General features: G+C 45.5%; 1 protein-coding gene across 1 annotated transcript; it reads right to left on the reverse strand.

The window, feature by feature from the left end:
- Nucleotides 1–690: 690 nt before the first annotated feature.
- LOC123105206 (phenylalanine ammonia-lyase-like) lies at nt 691–3,248 on the reverse strand. Its single transcript, XM_044527230.1, has 2 exons — nt 2,733–3,248; nt 691–2,614 (listed from the first exon to the last, which is right to left on the reverse strand). The coding sequence occupies exons 1-2, from the start codon at nt 3,128–3,130 to the stop codon at nt 868–870; spliced, it is 2,145 nt and encodes a 714-aa protein (XP_044383165.1). The 5' UTR covers nt 3,131–3,248; the 3' UTR covers nt 691–867.
- Nucleotides 3,249–19,942: the final 16,694 nt, after the last annotated feature.

Here is a 19,942-nt window from a genome sequence, read left to right on the forward strand (position 1 = left end):
GGAAAGGGGGCCAAGGAAGAGCTATATTTCGACATTACCGCATATCGTCAGCAATTTGAGGTAAGAATTACAAATATCTTGTTTCAATACTCCCATGTGCAAAGCGACTTTGACCATAGCATCCCCATCGTTGGTTACTGTTCACATGTACAACACCCACATGCATGGAGTATGTGATAATCTTGGGAAAACATCAAAAGAGGGATAACATTATTTCTCCCATTAGCGTAAGTGGGATAGATTATTTGTATTTAAGTACACTTGGCCGATTTCATTCAAGGATACCGTGAAAGATCTCTTATAATAAAATCTGCGATTTCTCACAAGGTTCACAAAACGGAAAAGAAAAAGGGGCCCGATGCTATATCCGTTTAGACTTATGACCATTCAGGAACAGAGAGAGACAGGTCATCTGCATCTGAGTAGTAAACCCAAACCAAAACACTTTGCAATCCTGCTTCCATTACATGTCATATTGATATAACTAGCAACTACAGAGACACCACAGAGCAATGGCTTTGTAGGCATCATGTCCTCTGTCCTCACACTGTATGGCAATGGCATGCTAACAGTAGATGTTTTGCACTGTTCGGTGTTGTCTCCAACAGACTATTGTTGTAAAAAAAAGACGAATACATTTATCACAAATATTTATCATACACTGTACCCTTCTAACTTACATCATAGAAGTTGTACAAGTTATGCAGTTGCAATATTTGGCAATAACGTTGCAGCTCTGTAAGAATGTTCCATCTTACAAAACATCGATCTTAAGAAAATACAATTGAAAAACTATTATCACTTATCAGCTAAGAAGATACAGAGCCTTCTGCACACTGTCTTCTCTTCAGTTTCTTGATCCTCTGTTCAGCAGATAGGCAAGGGCTCACCATTCCACTCTTTTAGGCACTCCAGCAGCGCGTCGATGTGCTTGCCCTGGTTCATGGCGACAAACACCTTGTCCACCTCTTCCCCGGGAGACCGTGTCTTCTCCCCAGTCAAGTACTCAGTCCCAAGCTCCTTGCGCACGAACCTGTAGAGCGGGTATGACCGGCATTCAGTGATACGGTTCTGCTGCGCGGCGGTGCCGTTCTCCACGGAGGTCCGGGCAGCCTCGACCTCCTTTGGTAGCACTGCACGGAGCTCCTGCTCGAACGCGGCAAGCTTGGCAAAGACGGATGTCTCCGTGTCGCGCTCGGCCTCACCATTGGCCAAGGCGTGCTCCACGAGAACCACACGCATCTTCTGCATCAGTGGGTAGTTGGGGCTGCAAGGGTCGTCTGCATACGCGAACACCGCCTCACGGTCAATCGTGAGCAGCAGGTCCTTCTCACAGAATCGCGCATTGTGGAGGTGCCCATTGTTGGTGGTGCTCAATGTCTTCCTGGCCGTCATCTTCACGCAACTCTTGACGGCATCCTTGACATTCTCCTCGAGATGGCGGAGGTCGATGGCCTGGCACAAGGCGACCATGAATGTGGAGGACATGAGCTTGAGTATGTCAATGGCCTCGGCGGTCTTCCTGGAGGAGATGAGACCGAGAGAGTTGACATCTTGATTGTGTTGCTCGGCGCTTTGGACATGGTTGGTCACCGGGTTGCCTAAGAACTGGAGCTCAGAGCAGTATGAGGCCATGGCAATCTCAGCTCCCTTGAAGCCATAGTCCAAACTCGGATTGCGCCCGCCGGAGAGGTTGGAAGGCAAACCGTTGTTGTAGAGGTCGTTCACCAGCTCCGAGAACTGGGCAAACATGAGCTTGCCGATCGCAGCAATGGCAAGCCTGGTGTTGTCCATGGACACGCCGATAGGCGTACCCTGGAAGTTGCCCCCATGGATGGCCTTGCCACGAGAGACGTCGATGAGTGGGTTGTCGTTGACGGAGTTGATCTCCCGCTCGATCGACTTGGTTGCAGCACGGATGACCTCAATCTGGGGGCCAAGCCACTGTGGCGATGTGCGGAGCGCATACCTATCTTGCTTTGGCTTCATCAATGGGTCAAGCTCACCGAGCTTCTTTGCGAGTGCCATGTAGGAGCTTCCTTCAAGGATGTGCTCCATGATGGCGGCGGCCTCAATCTGCCCGGGGTGGTGCTTCAGCTTGTGGGTCAAGTGGTCGGTGTACTCAGGCTTGCCGTTCATGACCTCGCAGAAGACAGCCGATAGAACCTCGGCAAGGAGGCTGAGGATGTTAGCCTCGAAAAGCACCATGGATGCAAGCCCGGAGCCCACAGCCGTGCCGTTCACCATGGCAAGCCCTTCCTTGGGCTGCAGCTCAAAGAAGCCATGCTGGATACCGGCGATCTTGAATGCCTCGGCCGCGTTAACCTTGCTGCCGTCTGGGGCAGTGGCCACGGAGTTTGCCCGACCGGTCACCAGGCCCGCGATATAGGAAAGTGGAACAAGGTCACCGGAGGCGGTGATCGTGCCCCGGAGCGGCAGGCATGGTGTCACGTTGGCGTTGAGAAGTGCAGCAACCGTCTCGAGGATCTCGAAGCGGATGCCAGAGTACCCCTGGAGCAGAGTGTTGACACGAACGAGCATCGCCGCCCTGGTTGCTGCGGCAGGCAGAACATGTTCGTGTCCACCTGTGCCGAAGGCTCCGGCATTAAGGAATCTGAACAAACAAGAAGTGCACAAGAAAATAAGGCTTCCAGATCATAAAAAAAATGAGGAGTACAGGACGATCAACAACTGATATATCTAATTTGTTGATGGTTTTAACTTATTCGTACCTGATGAGCTCCCTCTGGAGAGCGCCGCCCTCCTTGGTCCTCCGGTGGGATGTGGCACCGAAGCCAGTGGTGACGCCATAGCTGTCGGTGCCGTTGGCCATGCTGTTCATGACCCAGTCGCTGCTCTCCTTGACGCGGCCGCGGGCTGACTCATCGAGCTCCACCCTGGTGTCGCTGCCAGCAGCGACCGCGGCGACCATGGCGATGGTCAGGCTGGCGCCCTCCATGGTCACCACGGGCCTACGGTACTCCTCGACCATCCGCTTCACTGCGTCCAAATGGCTCCCAGACAGATCCTCGGCGGCCTTCCCCCAGTTCAGGGGGTCAGCCCTGGACGGCTGCGCCACGCACAAGCCATCACCGTTGGCGGCAACATGCGCTCTCTTCTCGCACTCCATTGTGATGTGCAAAGAAGTAGGAAAACAAGTAAGCTGGAAACTGGGCAGGTCTAGCGCTGGATGAATTCTGGTAGGCAGACTTGCGCTGGAGAGAGCTCACGATGTAGATGAAGGTGAGGGAGGCTCGTCTTGGAGGTGAATGGAGGGAGATGAGGGGTTAAATAGGCAGGGGTGGGTGCGGGGTGTGGGTTGGTGTGGCTTTGACCGCTTGATGGTTGGTGCCGGGAAGAAGAGACGCCGAGTTGTCACATGCAAGTGTTCAGTGTTAATCGTGTCATCCATCATGTGCTTGTGTGTTCAACTAGCTGCATTTCCTCTACTAATGTAAACATGTGTCGTATTGTCGATAATTGGAACGTTTCAAACAAGCGTGATGGCAGCCTCCACAATGCATAAACTACTATAGGAAATCTTTAAAAAAAAAACTACGGTCTTTGCTTTGACAAAGTATTCCATGCTCTGGACTACACGAGTTCTTATCAGCTAATGATCCATAAAGAGATATCACTTTCACATATATATTATTCCATTTAAACTTAAGCTTGCACGTGCTCGGTCATATGGGTGGGTGCAAGTGAGCTAAACGACGAGGCGTATTCCTTTTTTTTTAGGGTTACGACGAGGCGTATTCCGGTTTGCACTGGTCCTAGCGCACCGCATGTATGCCACCGTGTGAAACATACAGTGCCACTTGACCTGCCAGATTTTTTAGTGCCACTTGACTTAGTTTTCTCATCAGTGGAAACGATTTGTTAGAAAAATACAACGTCCATCCTCTCGTCAGTCCTCCGCGCGCACATGTGAACGACACCACAAGCATGCCACAGAAAATTAGGACCAGATATGCGTGAGTGGTCAAGTGGTTGGTCACTCCAAGTCGTGTGTGTCTATATTTCATCGCGATAGCTATAGGTGAGTGCCTGGTTTTTCAGTTTGGGTCAGTTGATTTCATCGGAGAAGGAAGGAGGAGGACAGGCACAAGACTGAGGCTGAGACGGGGAGCCTTGGCGAGCAGCGGCAAGGAGCAGGGACGACGACGCGAGCCATATAGCCAACGACGAAGATCGCATAGCTCACAAATTGATTGACCCAATTTTGTTCAGGCAACTTACCTTTAGCAGGTCCCATATTCCATACGTAGTTGCAAATCAGACTGGTCAGCTCTTATTAGAAAAACTGTAGGCCGGTTGGATACACATAGTACTCCCTCCATCCCAAAATAAGTGTTTCAATTTATTTAAAGTTAGCAATAAATTGAGACACTTATTTTAAAACGGAGGAAATACATATTTTGAAAGTTAGCACTAAATTGAGACACTTATTTTAAAACGGAGGAAGTACATACATGATAGATTCCTTGTCAGCACCCCTGTAGCCCATGTCCCTGTAGGAGGAGCGCCAAACCCTGTAGCTGCCCAGCGGTTGCCGGCAACAGCGATCCAGAGCGCGTCAAGGACCAGAGGCCCAAGTCTACACGGGCCAAGAGACCACCCCAGTGGCTTGCTAGCCCAAACTGGGCCCGTTAAGCGGGTGTAATAGTATATAAACTGGTCCGGGTTACTTGTAAGGATTGGCTAGGAATTGGACGGCTGCGGCCGCGGCTCGATTGTAACGGATAGAGGTGCGGGTGGTTGGGAGGAATCCTCATCCGAAATTCAAATATCTTAGCTCGAATCCTCATGAAATTCTCAGATCCATAGCTAGCAAGAGACCGGAACATACAAACATACACATATTATATACATACACATACAAACACATACACACCAGAAACATGACTAATGTCCATTCATACAAACCCCACGCAAATATATACATACACACCCCATGAAATATATACATACACATACACATACACACCCCATGAAATAATTGATCCCCATGAAATATATACATACACATACACACCCCACGCAAATTTTAGACCTACACACAAACCTTACATACCTTTTTTTTGAACCACACATATTATATTAATCAATAAAACAGAGTGCAATTGCACACATACATCCGGGAACTATCAAAAAGACCGGAACATGACTAATGTCCAGAAAACTTTGCAGAAAGAACTCCACACAAAAGAATCTTATATCTTATAATTGGAAGCACTATACGAGACACCACGTTAATCCTAAAAAGTAACAAATTTCATCCGTCCAATTAATATATAATTTGTTAGCAGCCATTGTATTAAATAGGAGAAGTGTTCCCCTTGGTCTCTCCGTTCTACGCTTGAAAAGAAAGAAACAAAATTGCAGGAGACGTGCTCCCTTGGTTTTCCTTCTGAAAAAAGGCAAAGGAATGTTGATCGTGGTCTCCTCCTAAATTACCGATTAATCCGAGAGAACTACCTAGGAGATTGCATGGGCCCAAAAGTCCATATTTGTGAAACGTGGATGTAAAATCAGCCAACATTTTTTTTCAAGAAACGTAGCGATGAAGTTACCAGGTGACACACTAGGTAAGTGTATAAAGCTAAAATAAAAGGTAAGTCTGTTCTGCGTACATGCATCTAAGATATCTGAACTATTTTTTCTGATCCAAAAATCACCACACATGGAGACACACACACAATAAGAACACGTATATGCATGTACTATAAAATGATGCATGTACTTATATCGCACTTGCATATATACTCCTAAATCTGTAGGAGACATGTAATAAAAAATTCCTAAATAAATTTTAAAAATTCAAAATTGATAACCTGTGCAGGTGCATCAGAAATCAGTTAATTTCAGAAGTGAAGGCATGTAGATTAAGTTTCATATTTAAGATATTTATGGATAAATGCACCACAGTGGAAAGCGCTTAGTTAAGTATAAAATATGTAAATAATTAGTAGAGAAAGAAAATCATTGTTATTAGTTCTCCTGATGAATCAGTTGGGATGAATGATCAATTCCAAGCAAACTTCCAAAATCATATAGATTTACGAGAAGTCTTAGAATAAAGAAGGGCGAGCTTCTAGAAATTTACAGGCCTGTTTTAAATAATAAAACAAACTTCTAATTTTAATGCTGAAATTTGGAAATATAAGGATGTCCTCTAGATTGTTGCGGTTCAAGTGAAAAAAAGATTTGACCACAAAACCTAAAAAAGGAAATTAATTGAATAACAAATATGGCTTCCAAATTTAAAAAAAAAATCTTCAAGAAGTTCTATGATTTCCCATACATTACAATGTAAAGCTAAGCTTGAACGGAGCCATGTCTCACAACGAGGCATGCAGCTCAGCGGCATGTTCAAGTGATGACCGCTTGACTGGTGGTGGTGCCCATGATTTAGATAGGCTTGTGTGTGTGTGTGTGTGTCTAAGTGTGAGACGTAGAGAGGGAGGGAGTGAGCCCATGTAGAGAGAGAGAGGGAGCAAGAGGGAGCCTGCGCAGACAAAGCTGAGACTGGCTCAGTGACTCATGTAAACTAACTACTTTGAGAATGGTGGTAGCTCACGTATGTTTTCGTGGAATATTTTAATAATACATACCATGCAAATGCATGTAGTAATTGTGCCAGTAGTAACCAGTAGAGAACAAAATCAAAAAGTTACAGCTGTGCAATTTTTTTAAAAGTAGATGATATATGTATAATAATGTTAAATTGAGAACACATTTTTTATGTATTCATTAATTAGAAAAGTTGGGAGCCATTAAATATATAGTGGTGTCACCAATTTTTGTTGTGCCACAATGCTCAATACAAACTTTTCAAAAATATAAGATGATCCACGATGTTTTGAGCGTAATAAGAAGTAGGGAATATAAAAAGTTGTAAACAACGAAAATAAGTAGTAATTGATATTTGTAAATATGTTGTACTTTTGTTTCTACAAGAGTCAAACAAAACAATACTTATATAAACTTAATACAATATTTATTTTTTACAAATTGCTAGCCCGTGCAGGAGCACGAGTTAATGATTAGTATTACAAATAAATCTATTGGAGTCTCTGCAAACAACCAAATCTGAAATAGCCGCCAACCACCAGTGCCATTGAGACACACACCGGGGAAAGAGATTGAGCACCAACAAACCGAAACCCAAGTCAGCGCCATAGCCTTGTTGGCGTTGTGAGCCGAAGACCAGACCTGTAGAACAGGCACTTGACGATGTGGCGTGTCGACCGAGGATGTTCCCCACGCCAACCTGGATCCAAATCTGACGCATTCCGTCGTTGTTGATGGGAAAGAACACCAAATCTACAGCCGTCGGGCCACCAACCCTGTACCGGCATTAATCTGTTCCAGTTCTCGGCGCCGCCATGAGAGACGAGAGACGACAACATCCAGACACAAGAAGCATAAGGCCTACCGGTCTAAATGAACAATAGTAGAAAAAGGGTCTAATGTGCTGCTCATTAGTCCCGGTTTGAAATTGAGCCGGCACTAATGTGACCATTAGTGTCGGTTCCAACGGCTAGGCGGACCGCTCTCAGTAGTACCGGTTCGTGGCAAACCTTTAGCACCGGTTCGTGCCATGAACCGGTACTGAAGAGAGTGGTGGCAGGATGTTGTCCTCATCTAGCACCTTTAGTACCGGTTCATGGCACGAACCGGTACTACATGTCATCCTACATATAAACCCTTCGTCCATCTCGCTCTGTTCTTCCCCATTTCCCCTCTCCTCTCTGTTCTTCCTCTCTTCCCCTCGAGCTCATCACACATTTTGCCCAAATTTTGTCAAGATTTGAAGGCCTTCATCCATTCAAGTGATCACAAAGGTTAGCAACTTTGTCCTTTCATCTCTCATTGCTAGATTAGCTCTTGCAATGCTTTATATAGTGATTAATTTGTGGGTTTTAGTAATTTGGGAGGAATTATATGTGGTAGTTTATTTGATTTATATGCAATTTGAGCTTAAAATAACTCTTAGTTTGCATATGTAGGTGTGGTTTACTTAGTGCCTTCCGGTCTCCGTTGTAACCACCGTCGATCGTCCGCACCGACCCGTCGTCGGCACCACCTGGTGGTGAGCCTCTTGTTCTTATCTTTTTTATATAAAAAATCATGTTTGTGTGATTTAGATATATAGTTACTTGTATAATTATCTTACCCGTACGTTGTTTGTTATACATAGTGCCATGGTTTTTATATCCATCCCCGTCGGCCCTCGTCCGTGTTATGATTCAGATGTGGTATATTCTCTTTTAAAACTATTTGTTGCATTTCATGTTTATGACAAATTATGCCCATCAAGTTGACATAGATATTTTTATCTAGGAGGTATGTGAACCGGAAATTCCAACCGACCCTATTGTCGAGAGGTTAAATTTAGTTGAAAGAGAAAACGAGTATTTGAAAGAAAAATTGAAAAGAATTGAGGGGGAGAAGATGGAATTGGAGTTGCATGTTGCTGATGTCGTCGATGATCACAAGATCAAGATGAAGAAAATGCGGCTGAAGATTAGAAAGATTGGAAAATATGCCATTGATAGTGAGGCTTGGTATGATTATGCTGTTGGATCAATTGTTACCTTAGTTGCGATCTTGATCACATTTGTTATTGCATTTAAATGCTTTAGCTAGAGAGTTATTTGTATGTTGCATTTAAGTGTTGTATGAACTTTATGTATGAACTTGTATTAATTTGGTCTATACGGTGGTGTGTAATGAAGATGCGCCGGCAATGGATGTACGATGACCGATGCTCTCCCCAGTTTGTTGATGGTGTGCATACTTTCTGATTGCGGCTCAGGCAAACAAGCGGGCGGATGGTTTTATGCCTTGTCCATGTGCTGGCTGTAAGAATGATCACAATTACTCTAACTCAAGAACCATTCACGTCCACCTATTTGAGTCCGGTTTCATGCCCCACTATAATGTTTGGACCAAGCACGGAGAAAGAGGGGTTATGATGGAAGACAATGAAGAAGAAGAGGACGACGATAGCTATCCTGGCCATGGGTTCCTTGAATACGATGATACAACAATGAGGGTAGAAGCTAAGTCGGCCATGCGGGAAGAAGCTGAAGAAGAGGCATAAGATGAGCCCGCTGATGATCTAGGTCGGGCCATTGCCGATGCAAAGAGAAACTGTGCAAGTGAAAAAGAGAAGAAGAAGTTGCAACGCATGTTAGAGGATCACAAGAAATTTTTGTACCCGAATTGTGAAGGTGACAAGAAAAAGCTGGGCACCACACTGGAATTGCTGCAATGGAAGGCAGAGAATGGTGTATCTGACAAGGGATTTGGAAAGTTGCTGGTAATGATAAAGAATATGCTTTCAAAGGACAACGAATTGCCCGAGAGTATGTACGAAGCAAAGAAGGCTGTCTGCCCTCTAGGGTTAGAGGTGCAGAAGATACTTGCATGCCCTAATGACTGCATCCTCTACCACGGTGAGTACGAGGATTTGAACGCGTGCCCGGTATGTTGTGCATTGCGCTATAAGATCAGCCGCGATGACCCTAGTGATGTCGAGGGCGAGCGCCCTAGGAAGAAGATTCCTGCCAAGGTGAAGTGGTATGCTCCTATAATACCACGGTTGAAACGTTTGTTCAAAACAAAGAGCATGCCAAGGCAATGCGATGGCATGGAGAAGACCGTAAGAAAGACGGAAAGTTGAGAGTACCCGCTGATGGGTCGCAGTGGAGAAAAATCGAGAGAAAGTATAGGGATGAATTTCCAGGTGACCCCAGGAACGTATGGTTTGGTCTAAGCGCAGATGGCATTAATCCTTTTGGGGAGCAGAGCAACAACCATAGCACGTGGCATGTGACTCTATGTTTGTATAACCTTCCTCCTTGGTTGTGCATGAAGCGGAAGTTCATTATGATGCCAGTGCTCATCCAAGGCCCTAAGCAACCCGGCAATGACTATTGATGTGTAAGGCCATTAGTTGAAGAACTATTACAGCTGTGGAATGGAAAAGGTGTACGTGCGTGGGATGAGCACAAACAGGAAGAATTTGACCTAAAGGCATTGTTGTTCGTGACCATCAATGATTGGCCTATTCTCAGTACCTTTCAGGGCAGACAAACAAGGTATACCACAGATGCACGCACTATTTGGATGATACCGACAATATATATTTGGATAGTTGTAGGAAGAATGTGTACCTGGGACATCATCGATTTGTTCCGGCTAGGCATCCCGTAAGAAAGAAAGTCAAGCATTTCAAAGGTGAGTTGGATCACCAGACGAAGCCTCGCCACCGTACTGGTGCTAATGTACATGATATGGTCAAGGATTTGAAGGTAATCTTTGGAAAGGGTCCTGCCGGACAACCTGTTCCAAAGGACGCTTACGGACGCGCACCCATGTGGAAGAAGAAATCTATATTTTGGGACCTGCCCTATTGGAAAGACCTAGAGGTCCGCTCCACAATCGACGTGATGCACGTGACAAAGAATCTTTGCATGACCCTGCTTTGCTTCTTGGGCGTGTATGGGAAGACAAAAGATACACCAAAGGCACGGAAGGACCAGCAATGTATGCACGGAAAAGACGACATACATCAGGGTCAGGCCAGCTACTCTCTTACCAAAGTAGAGAAGGAAATCTTTTTTGAATGTCTGCTCAGTATGAAGGTACGGTCTGGCTTCTCGTCGAATATAAAGGGAATAATAAATATGACAGAGAAAAAGTTCGAGAACCTAAAGTCTCATGACTGCCACGTGATTATGACGCAACTGCTTCCGGTTGCATTGAGGGGGCTTCTACCGGAAAACGTTCGATTAGCCATTGTGAAGCTATGTGCATTCCTCAATGCAATCTCTTTGAAGGTAATCAATCCAGAAATCATACCAAGGTTACAGAATGATTTGAAGCAATGTCTTGTCAGTTTCAAGTTGGTGTTCCCACCATCCTTCTTCAACATCATGACGCACGTCCTAGTTCACCTTTGCGAAGAGATTAATGTTTTGGGTCCTATATTTCTACACAATATGTTCCCCTTTGAGAGGTTCATGGGAGTCTTGAAGAAATATGTTCATAACCGTGCTAGGCCAGAAGGAAGCATCTCGAAGGGCCATGAAAATGAGGAGGTCATTGAGTTTTTATTGACTTTATTCCTGACCTTAAGCCGATTGGTGATCCTGAATCGCGACATAAGGGTAGACTGGATGGAAAAGGCACGCTAGGAGGGGATCAAATAATATGTATGGACGGGCATTCTCTCACTGAAGCACACTACACAGTTCTACAAAATTCCGCCTTGGTGGCTCCGTATATGGAGGAACACAAGAATTTTCTACACTCAAAACACCCGGAGCAGTCTGACGACTGTATTACACGTGAACAAACGGGGACTTTCGGCGGCTAGTTGCAGACACGTGCCATGCATGATGACGATATTGAAGATGACCTGTACTTGCTGTCACATTTACCATCTTCGAATATAATGACTTTCAAAGGGTATGAGATAAATGGGAATACATTTTGCACGATCGTCCAAAATAAGAAGAGCAGCAACCAAAACAGTGGTGTCCGCTTTGATGAAACAACCAACACGGGAAAGGAAACATATTATGGTTACATAGAGGACATATGGGAACTTAACTATGGATCAGGTGGTTTGAAGGTCCCTTTGTTTCGGTGCAAATGGGTCAATATGACACGAGGCGGGGTAACGAAAGACCCGCGGTACGGAATGACAACAGTGGATCTCAACAATCTTGCCTAATTCAAATTTAAATTATTCAAATTTGAAAACTACTGGCACTAACAGAAAGTTTGTAATTTCTTGTACCTAAAGAAAAAATATTCAGAAATAAATAAATGAAAATAAATAAAGTAGAAAAGAAAAAAACTAATTTTTTTGGAAAAAAACTAAATAAAAAAATTTAAACTATTCAAATTTGAAAACTACTGGCACTAACAGAAAGTTTGTAATTTTTTGTACCAAAAAATATATTCAGAAATAAATAAATGAAAATAAATAAAGTAGAAAAGAAAAAAAACTAAGTTTTTTTGAGACAAAAACTAAAGAAAAAAAGCCCACCTACTGGGCCACAGCGGCCTGCATACGACTAGTAACCCAACCTGTAGTTGGGCCAGGATGCAGGCCTGCAGGGCCCTGTAGGCCCACAGGAGAGAGAGGCAGAGTTAGGCCCAGAAGCCTGCTATAGAGAGGATTTCGAGGGTGCAGCCACGCCGGGGCTTTTAAACAGGTGCGGGCACCCCTCGGCTAGCGAGGTGGGACTAAACTTGCCCGCACCGCACCTGCGCCAGCGCACCCCCTTCAGTATCGGGTCGTGGCTCCAACCGATACTAAAGGGGGGGCCTTTAGTACCGGTTGTAGCCACCACCCGGTACTAAAGAGGGTACGCTTCCCGCCGCTTCGCCTGGCCAAAACAGACCTTTAGTATCGGTTAGTGGCTCCAACCGGTACTAAAGGTAGGTTCTATATAAGAAAACACTTCAAAAAAATCGTCAGTTTGTTCTCCCTCTGCTTCTTCTCCTCTGCCCCGTCGCTGCCGCCCCTCGTCGCCGCCCTCATCGCTGTCCCCGTCGCCATCGCCGCCGCCCCCGTCGCCGTCCCCGTCGCCGCCGCCCCTGTCCCCGTCCTCGTTACCGTCTCCTCTGCCTCGCCGTCCCGTCGCCTCACCGTACCGTCGCCTCGCAGTCGTCGTCGCCCGCGCTGTGAGCCCCTCTCCCCGGCCCCTCTCCTCCCTCCAATCGAAGCCGCCGCGCTACCGGCACCGTAGGTGCACACGCGCACGCGTGCGCGTGCACACACACACACGCGCACACACACGATTCTGTCTTCAGTTTTTAGTTTTTAGTTTTTTCTATGTTTTCTGTTTTTTCTATAAATGTTTTAGACGAATTAATTAATTAGATTAGATTAATGTCAAATAGTATATAGAAATGTTAGAAATGTTATAGAAATGTTATAGAAATGTTAGAGATTTTAGAAATGTTAGTTTTAGCTAGATGAATTAGATTAATTTCAAATTGTTTTAGAAATGTTATAAAAATGTTATTTTTTAGTTTCTTATAATTTTAGTTATAGAAATTTAGAATTTGCATATAAGAAATCACAATCCAATCATTTAAAAAATGTTACTTTTGCAGTGTATAGTATTTGTTCTCGACGATGCCCGGCCCACATCCTCGCCGTCGACCGATCGCGACGACGTCCTGCTTCAGAGGACCCATGTCCGGGACTGGGCTCCGCCGGGCTGGCACTGGGAGGTGCTACCTTCAGGGGCTCGCCGCTTGGTGAGGAACTCGGGTCCCATCGTCGAGCCTGAGCTCCTTTGGTGGCGTTCCCGTGGGCCACTTTCGGTGCGGAGGGAGCCGGCCCCGCTGGAGGTGGTGCGTCGCCATGTCAGGGAGGAGGACGAGCACGTCCGTCGCTACATGGCTGCTATGGACGTTAGGTTCTCCAATATCTGGCAGGGTCTTTGGGGAGATGACCGGAGGTATGATCCTGTGATGGTTCCTTCTCTTTGTGTGTCCTCCGCCCACGCCTCAGGAACCGCGAGTGGCCTAGATTATTCTGTAGTATTCGATCTTTATTAGCTAGCTAGCTAGTGATTTATTCGATATATAATATTCAAGACGATGTATTCGAGATTATATATTATTCGAGATGATGCATATTATGTACTAGGATTCAGGATTTCCTTATTGATTGCATGCATGCATTGTAATTTGAATACTAAATTGTTTTATATTTCTTCTGGATTAGTTAAATAAAAGCTATGGCGGACAATACCGACAGAGAGGGAGAAGAGGCCCTGTTCGAGATCATACGCTCCCCTCGCGCGCCAGATGATCGAAATGAAGAAGATGACCGGCTCCCAATATCTGAACAATACCGAGGAGGGTGATGATATGATATTCGATCGCGACGACTGAATTGATGAATTCATGGACGACGACTTTGATTATGATGGCGAAGAAATTAATGATTATGATGATGAAGAAAATGTTGATCTTGAAATAACATAGACCGGCGAGGTATATTTATATAAGCAGGCATCTGGTGATCATCACATGTTTTAAATGATTTGAAGATATATTAACGAATCGATCCTTCTTCTTTCAGCCCTCCGGATCGAGCAAATCTTCTACAGGCAGAGTGTGAGGCCCGGGAAAAAAGTTGAAGGAGGGTGTAAAGTACAACATCGATGCCATGAAAACTGATGGCGAACCAATAGCGCCTAAGAACATTGCGAACAAGTTCGTTCGTCAGTGCGGAGTTCTTGTGAAGGACAAACTCCCGATCTCCCTTCAAGAATGGAAAGAGCCATCAAAGCCCCATCCAGATCTCACTTTCGTCGACGGTAGAGCAAAAACTTCACTTTGGGAAAATATCATGGAACATTTCACTCTACCAGATTATTTCACAGCTGCAGATGTGGAGAAAGTCAAGGACGCAACTCTTAGGAAGATGTCAATTGCACTGAACAACCACAAGAAAACTGTATGGAATAACTACGTCAAAGCAGGAAAGAAGACTCCGGAATTCAAGGGAACACTGGAGAACCAAAGAGAACACTGGGACGATTTCGTGAAATTCAAGAAATCAGAATTATCTAAGGAACGGTCCAGAAAAAACAAGGCCAGTGTTGCAAAAAAGAAGCAATTCCATAGGCTGGGCCAGGTGGCTATGCAGTGGTAATGCCTAAGTGGGATAAATCTGAGCAAGAGATGTTGGCTGCACAGGTCACTCCAGTTACATTGAGCTGGCCCCCCAGGTGCAGAACTTGGTTCTATGCGCATGGGGGGCGTTGGACCCGAAGACAGGCGAGGTTCCAAAGAAGGCATGTCTTAAAGGAGCCGATGTTAAGTTAGTTGAAGCAATAGAAGAAGCTCGAAAGGGGGTGTTCACGCCCAACAGAGAGAACGACGAGCTTACGCGCGCCCTTGGAAATCCTGAACACCCGGGAAGAACACGAGGCAAGGGCGTTGTTCCATGGTATGAGGGCTTTTCTGAGTGGAACACCGACTATAGAAGCTGTGCAAGAAGGAAGATGGAGGAGGAGAAGAAGAAGAAGCTGGAGGACGAGCAGAGGAAGCAGGAAGCAGAACACCTTCAAGGCCTAGAATCAGCGCACGCGGACTTGGCACTCAAATTGCAGCGGCAGCAGCAGCAGATTGACTCGCTTAGCCAGGAAAAGGGGTCTCAGCAGCGGCCGCAGCTAGTGGATGATCCAGCATTGGATAGCACCATCCCATCCATGCTGAGAAGCAGCGTGGGTTCCGCCCCGGGCGACGCACTGCTGGATAGATACCTTGTGGATGACATCATGGAGAACACTAACTGTGAGCTACACTTCAAAATAAATAACATATCCGTGAAGGCGGCAAACGCCGTTGCTTATACAAATCCCCCCGGAGCAACCTACCATTGCAGAACGATTCCAGACAGCTATGCTCGTGTCATGGTTGTTGAGGTGGTGGACCAATATTCGGGGCTACAACTTGACATTCCTGGAGGTGACGAGGAGCACACACTGGGAGATGCCATACATCATATCATCCTATGGAGAATGGATTACATCATCTTTCGAAGGCCACCGACACCGCGTCAGCTAGAGCTTGACATTCTAGGAGGTGACGAGGAGCAGATGACTCATGATCCTCCAAGTCTAGAACAACTTCAGGCCACTCGTCCTGCTTCAACTCAGCCAACATTTGAGGCCACTCCTCCTGCTTCAACTCAGCCAATGCGTGAGGCCACTCCTCCTGCTTCAACTCAGCCAACACGTGAGGCCACTCCTCCTCCTCCAAGTCCACCAACGTGTGCCACTCCTCCAAGTCCGACACCGCGTCAGCCGTCTCCGCTGCCTCAGCAATCGCGGAAGAGAGCCGCCACAGCTATGGTGCGTAGTGCTACAAATCGAGGTAGTACAGGAGGTACAGGCAGAGGCAAGTGATTTCAATATGGTCCAAGAAGCCTCGCGCCTCTTCCGCAGAGGCCTTATGACATGACCAAGGAGCAAAATGAAGCCATAGTGAAGGCCTAAGTGGACGCCCATTTTGGACCGAAACCGCCACCGCCGCCAAGGGAGAAAGTGCCCAAGGATAAGATTGACCACTTTATTCGTATGGCTAAAGCACCAGCCCCCAAGCCTGTTGACTCAGACTATGAGTGCCAAATCAGGAACGCACATTGAGCACGACAAAAGGAGTCGAGCTCGAGCTCGAGCCAAGCAGCTGTCCAAAAATGCAAGAAAACCATTTCCCAGCTAGGAGAACAGGCGGCGCAATCAATCCCCCCGCTTGTTGTACCAACACATGAGAGTACCGGCGCCGGTCAGCTGGTAATAACCGACGAGCATAGAAGGCAAGCTCAAATGCTCAGTATCACTATTGGACAACTCCTCGAGATTGAGCCCATGCCTAAGCTTAGAGAGCAGGACATAAAATGGAAATATGTCCGCGGCCAACCTTTGGTCAAGCCTGAGGAGGTCAAGAACCTCCCAACGAGAATGTATGAATTGCATGATTGGTACATGAAAATTACCAAGAGTACCAATCGAGAGGGCCTCATGGTGAAAGTCAAGGAAGAGTATTACTTCCATAAGCTAGCTCTGGCCGTTGAGTATTCAGAACTATTTCAGTTATTCAATCAAGACGCACTCGACAAATCTCTCATCAGTTGCTATTGTCTGTAAGTGATTTCTTTCTGTAATTTAAGTCTCAAGCTAGTTGTAGTGCTCATTGATCGATCATTACCTATAATTATCCTCACTATATTCTTTTCATGGTATTACGCAGGATGAAGATGTATGAAATGAAAAAAAGGTGGACGCTATGACATTGGGTTCATTGACCCAAATACCGTTAATGAACAAACATGGACATATCCATGGTATAAAGCAGATGTAGAGAAAAACATGCTAGAGTTCTTGAAGCGCCTCAATACCAATCAAGATATACTACTTTCTTACAACTTCATGTGAGTCACACTGTCTTGTACTACAAATTCTGTTTTTACTTACTAGCTAGCTAGATGTTAATAATTAAGTGTATAGGGCTTAGGGTAGTTGATGAGTGTTATGCACATGCCCGCTTAATTAAGACATGGAAATGTGTGTGCATGTAGTTTCCATTGGATCTTGTTAATCATTAAAGTTGACGAAGAAACAGTTGAAGTACTGGACTCATTACTTAAAAAAAGAAAGACTACACAATCGTGAAGGGGATAGTCGATAGGTAATTTCAATCATTATTAACTATATGTCAGCCTCTTTAGTTCGTCATTTCCTGATATCAACTATTTAATAACTCGTTTACTAATTTTCTTTGCCGGCGGGCAGGGCTTGGGAAAAGTTCAGGAATGAGGTTCCAGGCGAATGGAGAGAAAAGTTGTATTGGTTTCGACCCAAGGTATAATTAATTAAGTAGTACTAGCTAGCTAGATACCATGCATCTGTTTAATTCTAGTTTCAATACCATTAATTATCATGCTTGATTAATTATTATCTAATTAAATTCTATTCTCGTAAAGGCCCTGAAGCAGGCGCCGGGGACTGATGTGTGTGCATACTACATTTTTGAGAACATTCGCATGATGACGTCCGAAAGGACCAAAACTGATAGACAGCTATGGGTATGTTTGACAGAACAATATTCACAATTTTTACATCATTATCGATATCTAGTCACATAACTAATACACATGCATATTGATCTCCTTCTTAACAGTTCGAATCAGTGCGGGAGGAGCTCCTACCAGTGGAGCGCATACGAGCACTTCAAGAGGAAATAGCGGGATTTTTGCTCGACCGGGTCATAGATCCCAAAGGAGAATTCTACTACGAGCTACCGCCCCAATGAACCACTCCCAATTGTCATCATGCTCCAAAGGCACCAAGGCAAATGCCACTGGCTCTGAAGGCAACATGTAGGAAAAACTGTATATATATACATGTGTATGTGTGAATAATGGTGTGGTTGTGAAACATTCGATGATATATATATATATATATATATATATATATATATATGTATCGGTTCTACGAGAAATTCTATTTATATATATGCATAATGTTATGTAGTATCATAAAATACCAGCAAACGAAAAAGAATTAAATGGAAAACACAAAATTAAAGGAAAAATAAATAATGAAACCAAAACCCCCGAAAATTTTAGTACCGGTTGGTGTTGCCAACCAGTACTAAGGGTCTCCCCACACCCGGCCCTGGCTCATGCCACGTGGTGGCTCTTTAGCGGCGGTTCGTGCAGAACCGGTACTAAAGGGGGGGACCTTTAGTCCCCACCCTTTATTGTTGATTACAGAACTGGCACTAAAGGGCCTTACGAACCGGAGCTATAGCCTGGTTCTGCACTAGTGGAATGGCAAGCAAACGAGACCATCGGCTCAGCAACATCGTCGGAAAAGACATCGCTAGGAAGAGGCCGAGGCCACATTATTCCACGCAACACCAATCTCACCAAATTGGTACTACTAGATGAAGACAAAGTCCTAAATCCGTGGCACAACCAGAAGGGAAACACCAGCCCACCCCTCTCTACAAGCCGCTGGAGCAGCGGATGGAGAGGAGTGGAGATATGCTCGTCACTGGCGGGCAAGAACTGTCGCTTCTATCATCTTAGAACAGAGCGACACGGTTCGCTCGTTTGGGGAAACCTTATACACCCTACGCTACCCCTTCTCCACTAACAAACACTGGCCCTTCCCCCCCCTCCCTAGACACACATTTTACGTAAAACCCTGTAGGTGTAGCCAAGGAATTTTTGAACCATAAGCTTCAAGCCTTCAACCCAACTATCTAACGGTTTCTTCCTCTCCTGCCTTTAAGGCGAGAGAACCACAACCCAGTTTTTTCCGTCGACATGGTTGTGGGCTCTCTTCCTCTCCGCCGCTCTGGTGACGGGTGGGGGAGGGGATCCCTATTCTTCGCCCTACACTAGTAGAAAACATGGCTTTGGTTCAGGCTGGGCCAGCCCATTAGTCCTGGTTCAGCCCAGAACCAGGACCCATGGGGGCATAGGTCCCGGTTCGTGAGGCCAGGGGGCTGGCGGGCATCGTCACTAGTAGAAAAAGGGTCAAATGTGAATCACATTAGTGCCGGTTTGATTTTGAGGCACTAATGAGTCCATTAGTGCCGGTTCCAACGGCTAGCCGGCCGCTCTCATTAGTACCGGTTCGTGGCGAACCTTTAGCCCCGGTTCGTGCCACGAACCGGTATTAAAGAGAGTGGTGGCAGGATGTTCTCAGTCTGGGGCCCCTCCAGCACCTTTAGTACCGGTTCGTGGCACGAACCGGTACTAAAGGTCATCCTACATAAACCCTTCATCCACCCGAGATCGCTCTATTCTTCCCCTTTCCCCTCTCCTCCTCTGTTCTTCCCCTCTCTTCCTCGAGCTCATCACACATTTTGCCCAAAATTTGTCAAGATTTGAAGGCCCCCATCCATTCAAATGATCACAAAGGTTAGCAACTTTGTCCTTTCATCTCTCATTGCTAGATTAGCTCTTGCAATGCTTTGTATACTGATTAATTTGTGAGTTTAGTAATATGGGAGGAATTATATGTGCTAGTATTTGATTTATATGCAATTTGAGGTCAAAAATAACACTTAGTTTGCATATGTAGGTGTGGTTTACTTAGTGCTTTCTAAATCTCCGTTGTAACTACCGTCGATCGCCCTAACTGTCCCGTCGCCGGCACCACCTTGTGGTGAGGCTCTTGTTCATGAATGTTTTACATTACCAAATTGATGTTTGTGTGATTTGGATATATAGTTACTCGTATAATTATCTTACTCGTACGTTGTTTGTTATACATAGTGCCATGGTTTTGATATCCGTCCCCGTCGGCCCTCATCCTTGTTATGATTCGGATGTGGTATATTCTCTTTTAAAACTACTTGTTGCATTTCGTGTTTA

This window comes from Triticum aestivum, chromosome 1B (genome assembly GCF_018294505.1).
Source record: "Triticum aestivum cultivar Chinese Spring chromosome 1B, IWGSC CS RefSeq v2.1, whole genome shotgun sequence".
Taxonomy (NCBI): domain Eukaryota; kingdom Viridiplantae; phylum Streptophyta; class Magnoliopsida; order Poales; family Poaceae; genus Triticum; species Triticum aestivum.

Excerpts from the sequence above, each read along its gene's own strand:
- LOC123105206 (XM_044527230.1), bottom strand. The coding sequence starts at position 3,130 with ATGGAGTGCGAGAAGAGAGCGCATGTTGCCGCCAACGGTGATGGCTTG. Across the intron at positions 2,615-2,732 it reads CTCCAGAGGGAGCTCATCAG|ATTCCTTAATGCCGGAGCCT; the intron begins GTACGAATAAGT and ends TTGTTTGTTCAG.